We start from the raw sequence: 12369 nt of genomic DNA, 5'->3' as shown, positions 1-12369 counted from the left end.
TAGATAATCTAACCAAGCAATAGTATTCTAAAATATTAAAGAAATGAACAGGATTTCCCAAAGATGTTGAAATTATATACGCAGACAAATTACACCTAGCAGTAATGTCACGTTAATCCGAAGACTAAAAATGAAGATATTGTTGAAGTATCTCATTGAAGTAACAGGACAATTAACCAATCAGCCATACAATTTCTTGCAAAGTATCCTTGCCAGTACTAGCTCCTTCCTGCAACTCTGTGTAAAAGTGTTGACAGTTTATGGCCAAACTGCATGTGAGGTTAAATGTGTTGTTAAGAGATATGCTTAGAGAATGGCTATCTCTCTCCTTTAAGAAAAAGCATCCATGAGGGAATCCCACTCTTGACTGAGAGTAGTGTTAAAGAACGGTAGTGTTTCCCTATGTTCTTCTGTTCTTCTGCTAAAAGTAAAACTCCAAGGTTGCTATTTGCAGCAAATATTGGGAGAGTGGAATTTCAAGTGGAACCCCCCCCCTCGCTTATTTGTATTATACTTTACAGGACATAACAAGTAGTACAACATAATCAGTTGTATAGAACTATTAAATATTTTTGATACTGTGTTTTTTAAAAGATGATCTGCTTTACATTCGTATTTCCAAATGAGGGTCTGGCCAATGTTAAGTGGTTCATACTGACTGCAATTCTGATAATCCTAACTTCTTGAATCAATTCAAAGTGCAGCTCATTTACTGATTGAATTATTAAATTTATATCCCACCAAATAGGCCTCTAGGATCTATTGTACAATCTAACTTAGAACAACAACAGTGCTTATACTCAAAACATGGATGCAAGAGAACCAGTGAAGTGTAGTGGCTACAAGATAGACTGCTAGGTGCTAGCTATGAGGTCAGAATGTTCCTGGGAAGAGGGGCAGAACAAATAAGAACAGGGAACAGTTTATCCTTTAAAAGCACCTGTGATATAAAGAGGTCCTCTGGCACTTCTTAAAGATGAGAAGAAAAACGTTAAATATGTCAGGTAAATATGTATCTAGCAGCACAATCCTCTGCATGATGGGAGAGAAATTAAATGAGTTCTTTGCATCTGTCTTCACGGCAGAAGACCTCGGGCAGATACCGCTGCCCGAACGGCCCCTCCTGACCGAGGAGTTAAGTCAGATAGAGGTTAAAAGAGAAGATGTTTCAGACCTCATTGATAAATTAAAGATCAATAAGTCACCGGGCCCTGATGGCATCCACCCAAGAGTTATTAAGGAATTGAAGAATGAAGTTGCTGATCTCTTGACTAAGGTATGCAACTTGTCCCTCAAAACGGCCACGGTGCCAGAAGATTGGAGGATAGCAAATGTCACGCCGATCTTTAAAAAGGGAAAGAGGGGGGACCCGGGAAACTATAGGCCGGTCAGCCTAACATCCATACCGGGTAAGATGGTTGAATGCCTCATCAAAGATAGGATCTTAAAACACATAGATGAACAGGCCTTGCTGAGGAAGAATCAGCATGGCTTCTGTATGGGTAAGTCTTGCCTCACAAACCTTATAGAATTCTTTGAAAAGGTCAAAAGGCATGTGGATGTGGGAGAACCCGTAGACATTATATATCTGGACTTTCAGAAGGCGTTCGACATGGTCCCTCACCAAAGGCTACTGAAAAAACTCCACAGTCAGGGAATTAGAGGACAGGTCCTCTCGTGGATTGAGAACTGGTTGAAGGCCAGGAAACAGAGAGTGGGTGTCAATGGGTAATTTTCACAATGGAGAGAGGTGAAAAGCGGTGTGCCCCAAGGATCTGTCCTGGGACTGGTGCTTTTCAACCTCTTCATAAATGACCTGGAGACAGGGTTGAGCAGTGAGGTGGCAAAGTTTGCAGACAACACCAAACTTTTCCGAGTGGTGAAGACCAGAAGTGATTGTGAGGAGCTCCAGAAGGATCTCTCCAGACTGGCAGAATGGGCAGCAAAATGGCAGATGCGCTTCAATGTCAGTAAGTGTTAAGTCATGCACATTGGGGCAAAAAATCAAAACTTTAGATATAGGATGATGGGTTCTGAGCTATCTGTGACAGATCAGGAGAGAGATCTTGGGGTGGTGGTGGACAGGTCGATGAAAGTGTCGACCCAATGTGCGGCGGCAGTGAAGAAGGCCAATTCTATGCTTGGGATCATTAGGAAGGGTATTGAGAACAAAACGGCTAATATTATAATGCCGTTGTACAAATTGATGGTAAGGTCACACCTGGAGTATTGTGCCCAGTTCTGGTCGCCGCATCTCAAAAAAGACATAGTGGAAATGGAAAAGGTGCAAAAGAGAGCGACTAAGATGATTACGGGGCTGGGGCACCTTCCTTATGAGGAAAGGCTACGGCGTTTGGGCCTCTTCAGCCTAGAAAAGAGATGCCTGAGGGGAGACATGATTGAATCATACAAAATTATGCAGGGGATGGACAGAGTGGATAGGGAGATGCTTTTTACACTCTCACATAATACCAGAACCAGGGGACATCCACTAAAATTGAGTGTTGGGAGAGTTAGGACAGACAAAAGAAAATATTTCTTTACTCAGCGTGTGGTCGGTCTGTGGAACTCCTTGCCGCAGGATGTGGTGCTGGCGTCTAGCCTAGACGCCTTTAAAAGGGGATTGGACAAGTTTCTGGAGGAAAAATCCATTACGGGGTACAAGCCATGATGTGTATGCGCAACCTCCTGATTTTAGAAATGGGTTATGTCAGAATGCCAGATGCAAGGGAGGGCACCAGGCTGAGGTGTCTTGTTATCTGGTGTGCTCCCTGGGGCATTCGGTGGGCCGCTGTGAGATACAGGAAGCTGGACTAGATGGGCCTATGGCCTGATCCAGTGGGGCTGTTCTTATGTTCTTATGCATGCTTGCTCAGAACTAAATCCTACTGACTCAATGAATTGTATGCTAGGATTGCAGCCAGACTTGCAAATCTATAGACAAGGGTGGAATCTGCATCAAAGTTCTAAATTATGTATCAGAATTCCTCTCTGTTCAGATGTTCATTTCTAGTGCTGAACCTAGTACTGCAGCCTTAACCTCTTTAAGAATTTTATGCAACTTTTGAATAATAGTTCATCCCTGAGAAATATTTACAACAAATTAAATAGATTAGATCAGGGGTGTTAAACACAAGGCCGAAGCTTTTTATCCAGCCCTCAGGCTCAGGATTTTGCCTCAGGGTTGACTCCTGAAGCCTTTTCCATAACTGGATGTAGCCACAAGGCAGTGGAGGTTTGGGATCAGAGTTTTCCTTCTCTCAGATGAGCTGCCTTCCCAGGCTGACGAGTCCCATCTACCCGGTGACTGTTTAGTCGCCTCTTATGACAAGTACAGCCAAACTGAGGGCCTATTCTTATCCCCAGCCCCCAGGGGATAGTTCTGAGGTGTTACTGCTGAAATGAAATGCAGCCCGCATGAAAATTGGGCTCTCCAATATCTTGAAACATGATCAAGATTTGCATATTTTCTCTTCTGTCATTTGCAGCTAATGAGTTTCTATGTGAGAACAAAATGCTTATTTCTGGCCATCATCTGCTTAAGGATGTCACTTTCTGCTGAATGACGTCACTTCCAGCCCTCAGCAGGTGCTCTGAATGCTAACGTTCTGTATGAAAAGAGTTTGACACTCCTGGATTAGACAGATTAAAATAAACGTTTTATTATATGCTTATTAACCGTTTATCATTGTCATTAAAATATCGTATAGGGCAATGCTTTACACACCTGTGTGTATATATTTAAGTCAGTAGAAATGAACTATGCAGTTCTGCAAACAACTTACTGTCCTCTGCTGTAACCATTGGAGCCCAGTCACTGTACGTCTCACCATATCCATTGCAGGCAATCACTCTCATTTCATATGCTGTGTATGGCTGCAGAGCTGTGACTATGTAGTTTAAAGAAGCCGAAGGTTTGGAAAGCAACCTAAAGCAAAAAAAAAGAAAGAAAGAAAAAAAGAGAACTTTTTTAAAAAGGGAGGAAGGAAACTATGACATGCTACATATGCACAGAAATGCCACTCTTGAGTTAAGACGTCTCCAAAAACATTTTAGATTTTTTCACAATCAATTGAGAGCTCATTATCTGCATACTCTTGAATATCATCGGGGGAGTGCCTGGGCCTCATTTGAAGTCGGTAGCTGGGCAAGCCTGGAGCATTGTTGCGAACTGGTGTAGACCAGACAACCTGAAGACTGGTCGGCGTGGCAGATGAAAGCCTTGGAGGCAACATGCCATCTGGAGCTGTCAAAAAACATGGATGAATTAGAGCAGAGAAAAATGTGGAGAACATATGCTGGATGGAATCAAAATGCTCCATGCATTAGAAAAACTGTTTCTGAGGATCAACAGCAATGTAAGCATGGTCCATTTAATTCAACATCCTTTTTCATTATTGTACTATTGTGCTATACACTTTCCATTTCAATGCCACTCTCGTCGTGTGTCTGTGGCGAAATCCATCCCACGACACCAATAGGATTTCAGATGTGATGTTCTAAAAACTTGTCCTGTCTACCTCAGCAGACGAAATTGCGAATTATTCTGCTCCTCTCAAAATTACTATTATTATCTGATGTGAGATAGGTAAGCAGATTGGTTCAAATGTTCCGATCCTATTTATTCCATGCAGCCATGCTGTCGGAGGCCTGGGGAGGCAACTGGATTGCCCAGGAGAAGTATACATATTTTTATTTACTGGTCCATAGGCTGCCATGTCATCAATAGGTCTCCTAGGAGTTATGCCAGCTATTTTACTGGCATAACTCTGAGGAGCCTCATAGGTCCAGGATGGAAGGGGGGAATAGAGTCCTGGCATGCATTGCTGCCACCGAGCTCCATTCCCTCTTGTCTCTGAGCTGCCCCTGCCTAATTCACTCCTCCCTCAATTCTCTTCTGAACCACCCATGAACCACCTTCACCCATACTACCTTATCTGCTCCTGTGCAGTATCCCAGAGCCACTGGCACATGCAAAGGGCCTCCAGCTGTTTCACCAGTTTGTGCCAGTGTATCCAAAACTCAAGACACTCTGCAGCTTTTGAGACACCATATTACAGCAGCAGACTGTGAGATCTGCTGCCATAGGCCATCTATTGCATTGGGCCATAGGGATAAGAACAGACAACCACATCCTGTATGGTCAAGCAATTGTAAACCACACTTGCTTCACCTTTGGGAAATCTTATTTAGAACCCAATCCTGTCCATGTCTACTCAGAAGTAAGTTCCATTATAGTCAATGGGGTTTACTCCCAGGAAAGAGTGGATAAGATTGCGGCCTTAGAGCCCAATCCTGAGCTCGGTGCACCAGCTGTTACAAATGTGCCATAAGGCACATTTGTGAGGCTTACTGCCAGGCCAGCACCCGTGCTGGTCCAGCGCTGATTAGTACTGGGCTAGTGCTGGGCGGGCACCCATCCTCTCCGCTCAGCAGTCTCACGGACCGCCAAGCCGCGTCACAGTAAGCGGGGGCAGGAAGGGGGCAGAGAGGAGGCATTCCACGGAGGGGGGAGGCAGGTGGAGGGTGGAGAGAGGGCGGGGAGGAGGTGTGATGGGGAGGCGGGTGGCGGGGAGAGGGTGGGCGGGAGGCATGCTGGTGGGAGGGAGGGGGGTCTAGTGGAGCTCCACTCCACCAGATCCTGCGTGTTCGTGAGGGGCTCAGTGCCCTACATGAGTGCCTTTACCTTACCGCTGACCAACTTGAGTAGCCCCTTTGCGGGGCTACTTCCCTTAACAAAGAAGGGGACAAAAGTCCCCTTCTCCCAAGGTGCCGTCCACGATAGCCCGAGGCATGCAGGATCCGGCGGCAGCCGTTTTCGCTGCTGCCGAAGCTGCACGCCCTGGGCAGCTCAGGATTGGGCTGTTATTCTTTGATATTTGAATGTGCAATTGCTATGTTAGATTATCTATTCTAATCTGAACTCAAGCATATTTGTTTCCTGTTTTGTCCTCTGGGATTACAACAACAAAGTTTGTTCCATTCACCAAACAGTAGTTAGCGCAGTTAATTCAAGTGACATTATCAGGTAATAACATTCATCAAATGACACACACACTCAATTTCTAGAGGAGCATTCACAGTCTGCAAAAGCTTATGCTGAAATAAATTTGTTAATTTTTAAGGTGCTACAAGACATATGGAGTTGTTCATCTAGAGTTTCATGACCCCAGGACCAGAACTTCCTCAGTCCAAAGATGAGGACCCAAGGGAGAAGACGGGTTGGGGGAGGGGAATTCTCTTGAAGTAGGCCCCAGTCATTGCCAGCCTGCCTAAATCTCCCGTAGGAGGAGGACCTCAGGACCCAGATTCACCCTCTCCCTCCCTGATCCATTGCTCTGTCCCTATTCTCAGATTCCAAGAACTTCCCATCTAGGAGGCCAACATTCCCCCTCTGCCATTGGAGCCAACAATTCCAGAATCAGGCAAGAGCTCCTTAGCACCAAACATTCTTTGCAGGGATGGGGCAGAGATTCCCTAAGAAACACTTACCTACTTAAGAAGCCCACATACACATAAAGATCTTTGGTGAGTGCCAATTTTTGCTGATGCAACATCTGAGTCCTTCAAATCACTGCATCCTTTGTTTCTTATCAGAGCTGTCTGAAGTCCTAACAGGGCTATACTTTCAATTGGGCCTTCTGTCAGATAGACCACCAGCTTAGCCTGCTATCACAGTGCATCTGAAGCTCTCGACCATGGCATGAGGTCACATTTTTATCTGAGATAAACAGCACTGGGCATATTAGCATCTTGTTCAATCTGAAGGGTTTTGTAGAGTCTAAGAGTCCCTGAAGTTCAGAAGTAGCTTATTGGGTGTGAGATGAGTGTCAGAATTTTGTTTATACATAATGGGTCTTTAGGTTCTCTTTTTCAGAATTCAGAGACCCTCAACATTTTTGAAACTCAGATGTCTGAGAAGCAATGAAAGGAGGATTGGAACAGAAAACTGGAGAAACCCCAGTGTGTGCATGGAAGAACTTGAACATTCATGAAGTACATTGTCATATTCTCTACACTGTCATCCAACTAGACCTTAGATTGTGAAAAGTAATCTACAGTGTTCGTCCCTTGTACCCTACTAACAACTCCATGTGGTACTTTTCCCTAACCAGTGTGATCCTTAAGCACTTAAGCAAAGTGTTGTCTCCTGTTTCTATAGACTATATCTATGTAACTTCCATGGATTTCATCAATGCTCTTATTTTATGAGTAGAAGGCCTGCTTAGAGGTGACAGTGTAGGCTAAAAGGAAGTAAAAAAAGGTCTACGGCTGCTCTTTGTTTCTCTTGATAGGTGGGGCAAAGAGAACAAGTTCCACAACATTTATTTATAAACCCCAAAGGCATTTTTAATAGTAATACGTTTTTCACGAACTGAACATCTATTGGCAGTGTCAAATGTACAAAGCCATTGTACATTTTGATTAATATGCAAAATGTTTTTTAATATTATAGAAGTGCAAAAGTGCAAAAACAATTAAATGTTGGAATATGTAGAGTTGCCAAAAACCAAGCATGCTGAACACAAAATACAAATTGGGGGACAGACATAGAAAACCTATAGGGAGCAGAAAGGCAGTATAAATATGTTTCAGTTATACTTTTAACTTCAAATCTGAAGCCCAGTAAATAATCTTTATAGCAATAAAGGCCTGGGTTCTCAGGCATACAACACAAAACCTTTCATAGCTTACAGTGTAATCCTAATCAACGCTGGTACAGCCAGGCTGCAAACGTCTGTACCAGTAGTTCTCACATATTTAGCACTGGGACTTATAAGAAGAGCCCCACTGGATCAGGCCAAAGGCCCATCTAGTCCAGCTTCCTATATCTCACGGTGGCCCACCAAATGCCCCAGGGAGCACACAAGAAAACAGGCACAACCTGCGAACCAGTGCCCTCCCCTGCATCTGGCAATCAGAGGCAGCCTGCCTCTAAAATCAAGAGTTTGCACATATCTACTACGACTCGTAACACGTAATGAACTTCTCCTCCAGAAATTTGTCCAATCCCCTTTTAAAGGCATCCAGGCAAGATGCCATAACTACTTCGTGTGGCAAAGAGTTCCACAAACTAATTACATGCTGGGTAAAGAAATATTTTCTTCTGTTTGTCCTAACTCTCCCAACACTCAGCTTTCATGGATCTGTTGGTACCCACTGGAAGTGGTCATGACCAGAAGTGACATTATCAAGCAGGAACATTTTTAACAATCCTAGGCTTCAATCCTACCCACACTTACCCAGGAGTAAGTCCCATTGACTACACAGGCCAACACACATTTTTCTTCCTTAAACGTTACACCAATTCCTGGGTATATTTGGGGTGCTGTTCCCAAAAATGGCATCCATTTTACCCTATCACGTCTAGTTTTTGAGACACGGCATAGCCTCATCAGTGAATGGTTCAAGCAGCTTCCTCATGAGGAAGCCTACACCATGGCTTCCTCATGAGGAAGCTGCTTGAACCATTCACTAATAAGGCTATACTATATCTCCAAAACTAGATGTGATAGGGCAAAACAGATGCCATTTTTGGAATCGGCACCCAGAATACATATCAAACCACCATAAAGTTTGGGAAAAACTTTCTGACCCCCAATTTTGTAGGCCTGTGCTATCACTGTTAAAAGAATATACATAGTAGCTTGTTAAAAGTACAGGTATGTAACATTTCCCCAAATGCAATCATATACCATGGTAGCATTGTCTAATATATTAAAAATAAAATATTAAAATGAATGGGGACCCACCTGAAATTGGCTCGTGATTCACCTAGTGGGTCCCGATCTACAGAGAAACATTGGCCTGTGCTATATCTAATGCAGGTTAAAAGCAGGCAGGTCACCTCAGGAAAAGAGGATATTTTCTCCTTTACCTCATGTGTCACCCCAGCTTGCTCTATGGGGGTACTTGGATCCACACCAGCTATTTAGCTGGCGCAGCTGGCAAACCTATTCAGAAGCCAATAGGGCTGTCTAGGCTGGGGCCAGGTTTTAAGATATAGCATGTGCTGCTGTCAACAATCCCACCCTCCCTCCTAGGCCTGATTCTTTCCCGTTCTAATCTTCTCCCACCCAGAAACCCCCTCCCTGCCTCCGTTCCACCCTCCCGCCACCACGCTCCACTTGACGGCAACTCCTCTCTGCCACCTAGGGTCAGTTCATCAGTATATCAGTGTGTCATCAGTTCTCAGGTATTTCTGGTTGCTTCAAACTTATAGCCTCAGATCTTCAGGCATACAAGGTGGCAGCTCTACTAACTGAGCCAGACCTCCTGCCTATAACATAATTATATCATGTTTGCTGCCAACTTCCCTATGTCACCATATTCTACTGAAATAGATACATTTCTTCTTCTTCTGAAAAACTGACAAAGAACAGTTGTAGAACATGGTTGTGCTATTTGGCATAACCCAACATTTAAGAGTCATCCTAGCTGTCTAAAAATTAACATCTTCTGACAACAAAAATGTGAAACTACAGTGAAAACAAATATTTCTGCATTAAATTAAAAGCAAACAGCTGAGGACACATTTCTGTCATGTTAGTTCAGGAAGATATGATTTCTGGGCCACTGTTTTTGTGTTCACGCTCTGGACAGTGTAAGAGATTCCTATTGCATGAAAGGTTTCCTATGACCTACTCATAATTTGTGAAAGCGTAGGCAGAGAACACAAAATTACACACTAAAGGAAGGAAGCACTTTTGTAGAAGTCTCTGTTGGGCAATAATCCAAAAGGTGTTCTGTAAAACTAGTCACATGGTGATCATTAAACCTATCAAGCGCTTACCAAACAACTGATCACCTTCAGCTTCAGATCAAATGTCTACCAAAATGTCTATCCAAAGATAAAGAAAGCATTTGACTGGCCTTAGTAATGGGGATGTTTTAAGGAATATCTCCCTCTCCCACTTCTTTAGTCCTAACTTCTAGTCTGAGAAATTGCTTAATACCCAAGCAATAATGAGAAGGCAGCAGTAATTTCTCTGCCACATTCTTAACAGAAGAGCTGTGTACCTATCAGGGTGATATATTGTCTCTAACAAGCAGCGTTACTCAAAATGCTCTCTTCAAGGTTTAATACAGCCCTCAAGGGGCAACCACTCCACCAGTAACTTACTGAATCAACACATCTTGTCCAGTAAATACTCAATTAGCATGGTGAAATGGCATGGTGCAATTATGAAGAAAAAGTACAAAGGCTGAAAATTATTACCATCAGAACCCTCCCCTTACAACATGGCTAATCCATATAATGCACATTGAACTAGACAGTCCTGACACTTTGGAGATTAACAGCCCAATCCTATGCATGTCTACTCAGCACTTAAGTCCCACTGAATTTAATGGGGCTTATTCCCCAGGAAAGTGTGCATAGGAAAGTGTGCATAGGATTGCAGCCTAAGCAGAGGTTACTAGAAGATGAAGTTGGTAGAGAGTCCTGATGTGCCACTGAATAAGCTCTGAAAAAGAACTTATGCAGGTTTCATACGTTAATAACGCTAGCATTACAAGGTTTGTTGGGTTAAGCCTTGTGACGAATGGCTCTGAAGGGGAGAGGGAGGGGTCATTTGCATGCCGCAGTAAGGCCGCAGTAAGGCTCCTTGCAAAAGGAAGTGCTTTGCACCCCCACTAACTATGCCACTGGACAAGCACAAGGCTCTTTCCTCACTCAAGAAACTGTGACTGCTTGCTAATAATTCTGAAAAGAAAGGTCAGGACAGCCAAAAACTTTCAAAAATAACTTCAACTCTGGCCTAGACTGATAAAGTGGTTATGGGTCAAAACCCAAGTCGAAATATGACTGGACGTTGTGTTATTTGTTCCTGTAGATAGTACTCAGAATGTACTTCAGACTTTAAAGACAAATTTGAGAGGAACACCCAGAGACCGATCTCAACAAGTTTGTTTACAGGTTCATCATTCCTACTCAAGCTGAACTTCAGCTAAAACTATGCATAGAATAAAAGAATGCCAATAAGCAATTAGTTGACTGATTAATGATTATAAATACCTGTCAGAGAGACACTGGATGGAATTTATAACTGTCCAAGAAAGCCAATTATATGTCATGCTGTTTAAAAAGATATCCAGCCAATAACTGTCATAGAATGATGAGCTACCAAAACAAGGAATAAACAAACAAGTGCACATCTATAATGGATATCACATGCTAATCTAAACCTATGAAGGGATAAATTCCTTTTACCAGTCATCACTTTTTATGTGTAAGCTCTTGGTTTTAGAGGCAAGCTGCCTCTGATTGCCAGATGCAGGGGAGGGCACCAGGACGAAGGTTGTACCTGTTGTCTTGTGTGCTCCCTGGGGCATTTGGTGGGCCACTGTGAGATACAGGAAGCTGGACTAGATGGGCCCTTGGCCTGATCCAGCCCTTGGCCTCTTCTTATATTCTTATGTTCTTATCACTACTTACAATTCACTTTTTTTCAGTCATATTTTAGACCTCCTGATAAGAACGAATTGCTTGAGGAAAACTTCAATCACACAAGTAATTCTAAAGCCATTTGTTATGTAGATATACCTTTTTATAACACTAGAGGCCATGTCTTGGAGGACCATGTCTTGTTAATCTGCTTTTACTGATGTGCATCTCTTGGGAAACCTATTGGTGCTGCATCATCATCCCTATTCCATCCCCCATTCAAGGATCATCTTGCTGGCCAGGCATCCCAGGATCAGTAATGCTGCACACCCATCTTTCCTTTCCAACTTTTCTTGTTTTCTGCCTCTCTGAGTCCAACCAAAATCACTGAACCAGCACAGGCTTGCTAGAAATAATTTCTCCCCTATCTACCCATGTTAACTAGGAACTATTTTTTTACCCCTCCCTCTTTTGGAGTCACTAAAATAAATCCCTTGTTGAACGTTTCATCCATGCCTTCCCCTTCCCCAACAAAGCATGTAGCTGTACCATAGGCCACCATACAGGATCCCTGCAGATGAAATGGTTTTTCCTCGTGTCTGTATATTACACATGCTTTTAAAAAAACTGCTAGTAACACTCCAAACATAGGTGCACACACATGCATGAACACACAATAATGCAACACTACAGAGGTTCATTTTCAAGATGTTTTGCACAACACTAGGAAGTTCGCTTTTTACACTGAAAACTGAAAAATGAAAATTCCGCATGCCTCACTATTTTTATTCTCATACTGCAGATTTAAGTGGGACTAAGACAGTGAATCACCTAATGAGTTAAAGGCAGAGGTGAGATCTGAATGGGGGGGGCAGTGGCGTAGCTAGCGGGGGCGGGGGCGATCCACCCCGGGTACCACCCGGGGGGTGTAACACCACAAATGCCCCAACATCGCTAACATCATGAAGGTTAGGCATAACCCC

At 43.3% G+C, this 12369-nt stretch overlaps 1 protein-coding gene across 1 annotated transcript in view; it reads right to left on the bottom strand.

The window, feature by feature from the left end:
- Positions 1-12369, bottom strand: part of USH2A (usherin) — a 567365-nt gene that overhangs the window by 215807 nt on the left and 339189 nt on the right. The window contains exons 38-39 of the mRNA XM_066623430.1: positions 4096-4246; positions 3786-3928 (exon numbers count right to left, since the gene is read on the bottom strand). Of these exons, the coding sequence (XP_066479527.1) occupies positions 3786-3928; positions 4096-4246 (294 nt within the window). The remainder of the gene's footprint in view (positions 1-3785; positions 3929-4095; positions 4247-12369) is intronic.

Source organism: Tiliqua scincoides, chromosome 1 (genome assembly GCF_035046505.1).
Source record: "Tiliqua scincoides isolate rTilSci1 chromosome 1, rTilSci1.hap2, whole genome shotgun sequence".
Classification (NCBI taxonomy): Eukaryota; Metazoa; Chordata; class Lepidosauria; order Squamata; family Scincidae; genus Tiliqua; species Tiliqua scincoides.
The sequence above is the reverse complement of the archived record's forward strand: the minus strand, read 5'-3'. Positions and strand labels throughout refer to the sequence as shown.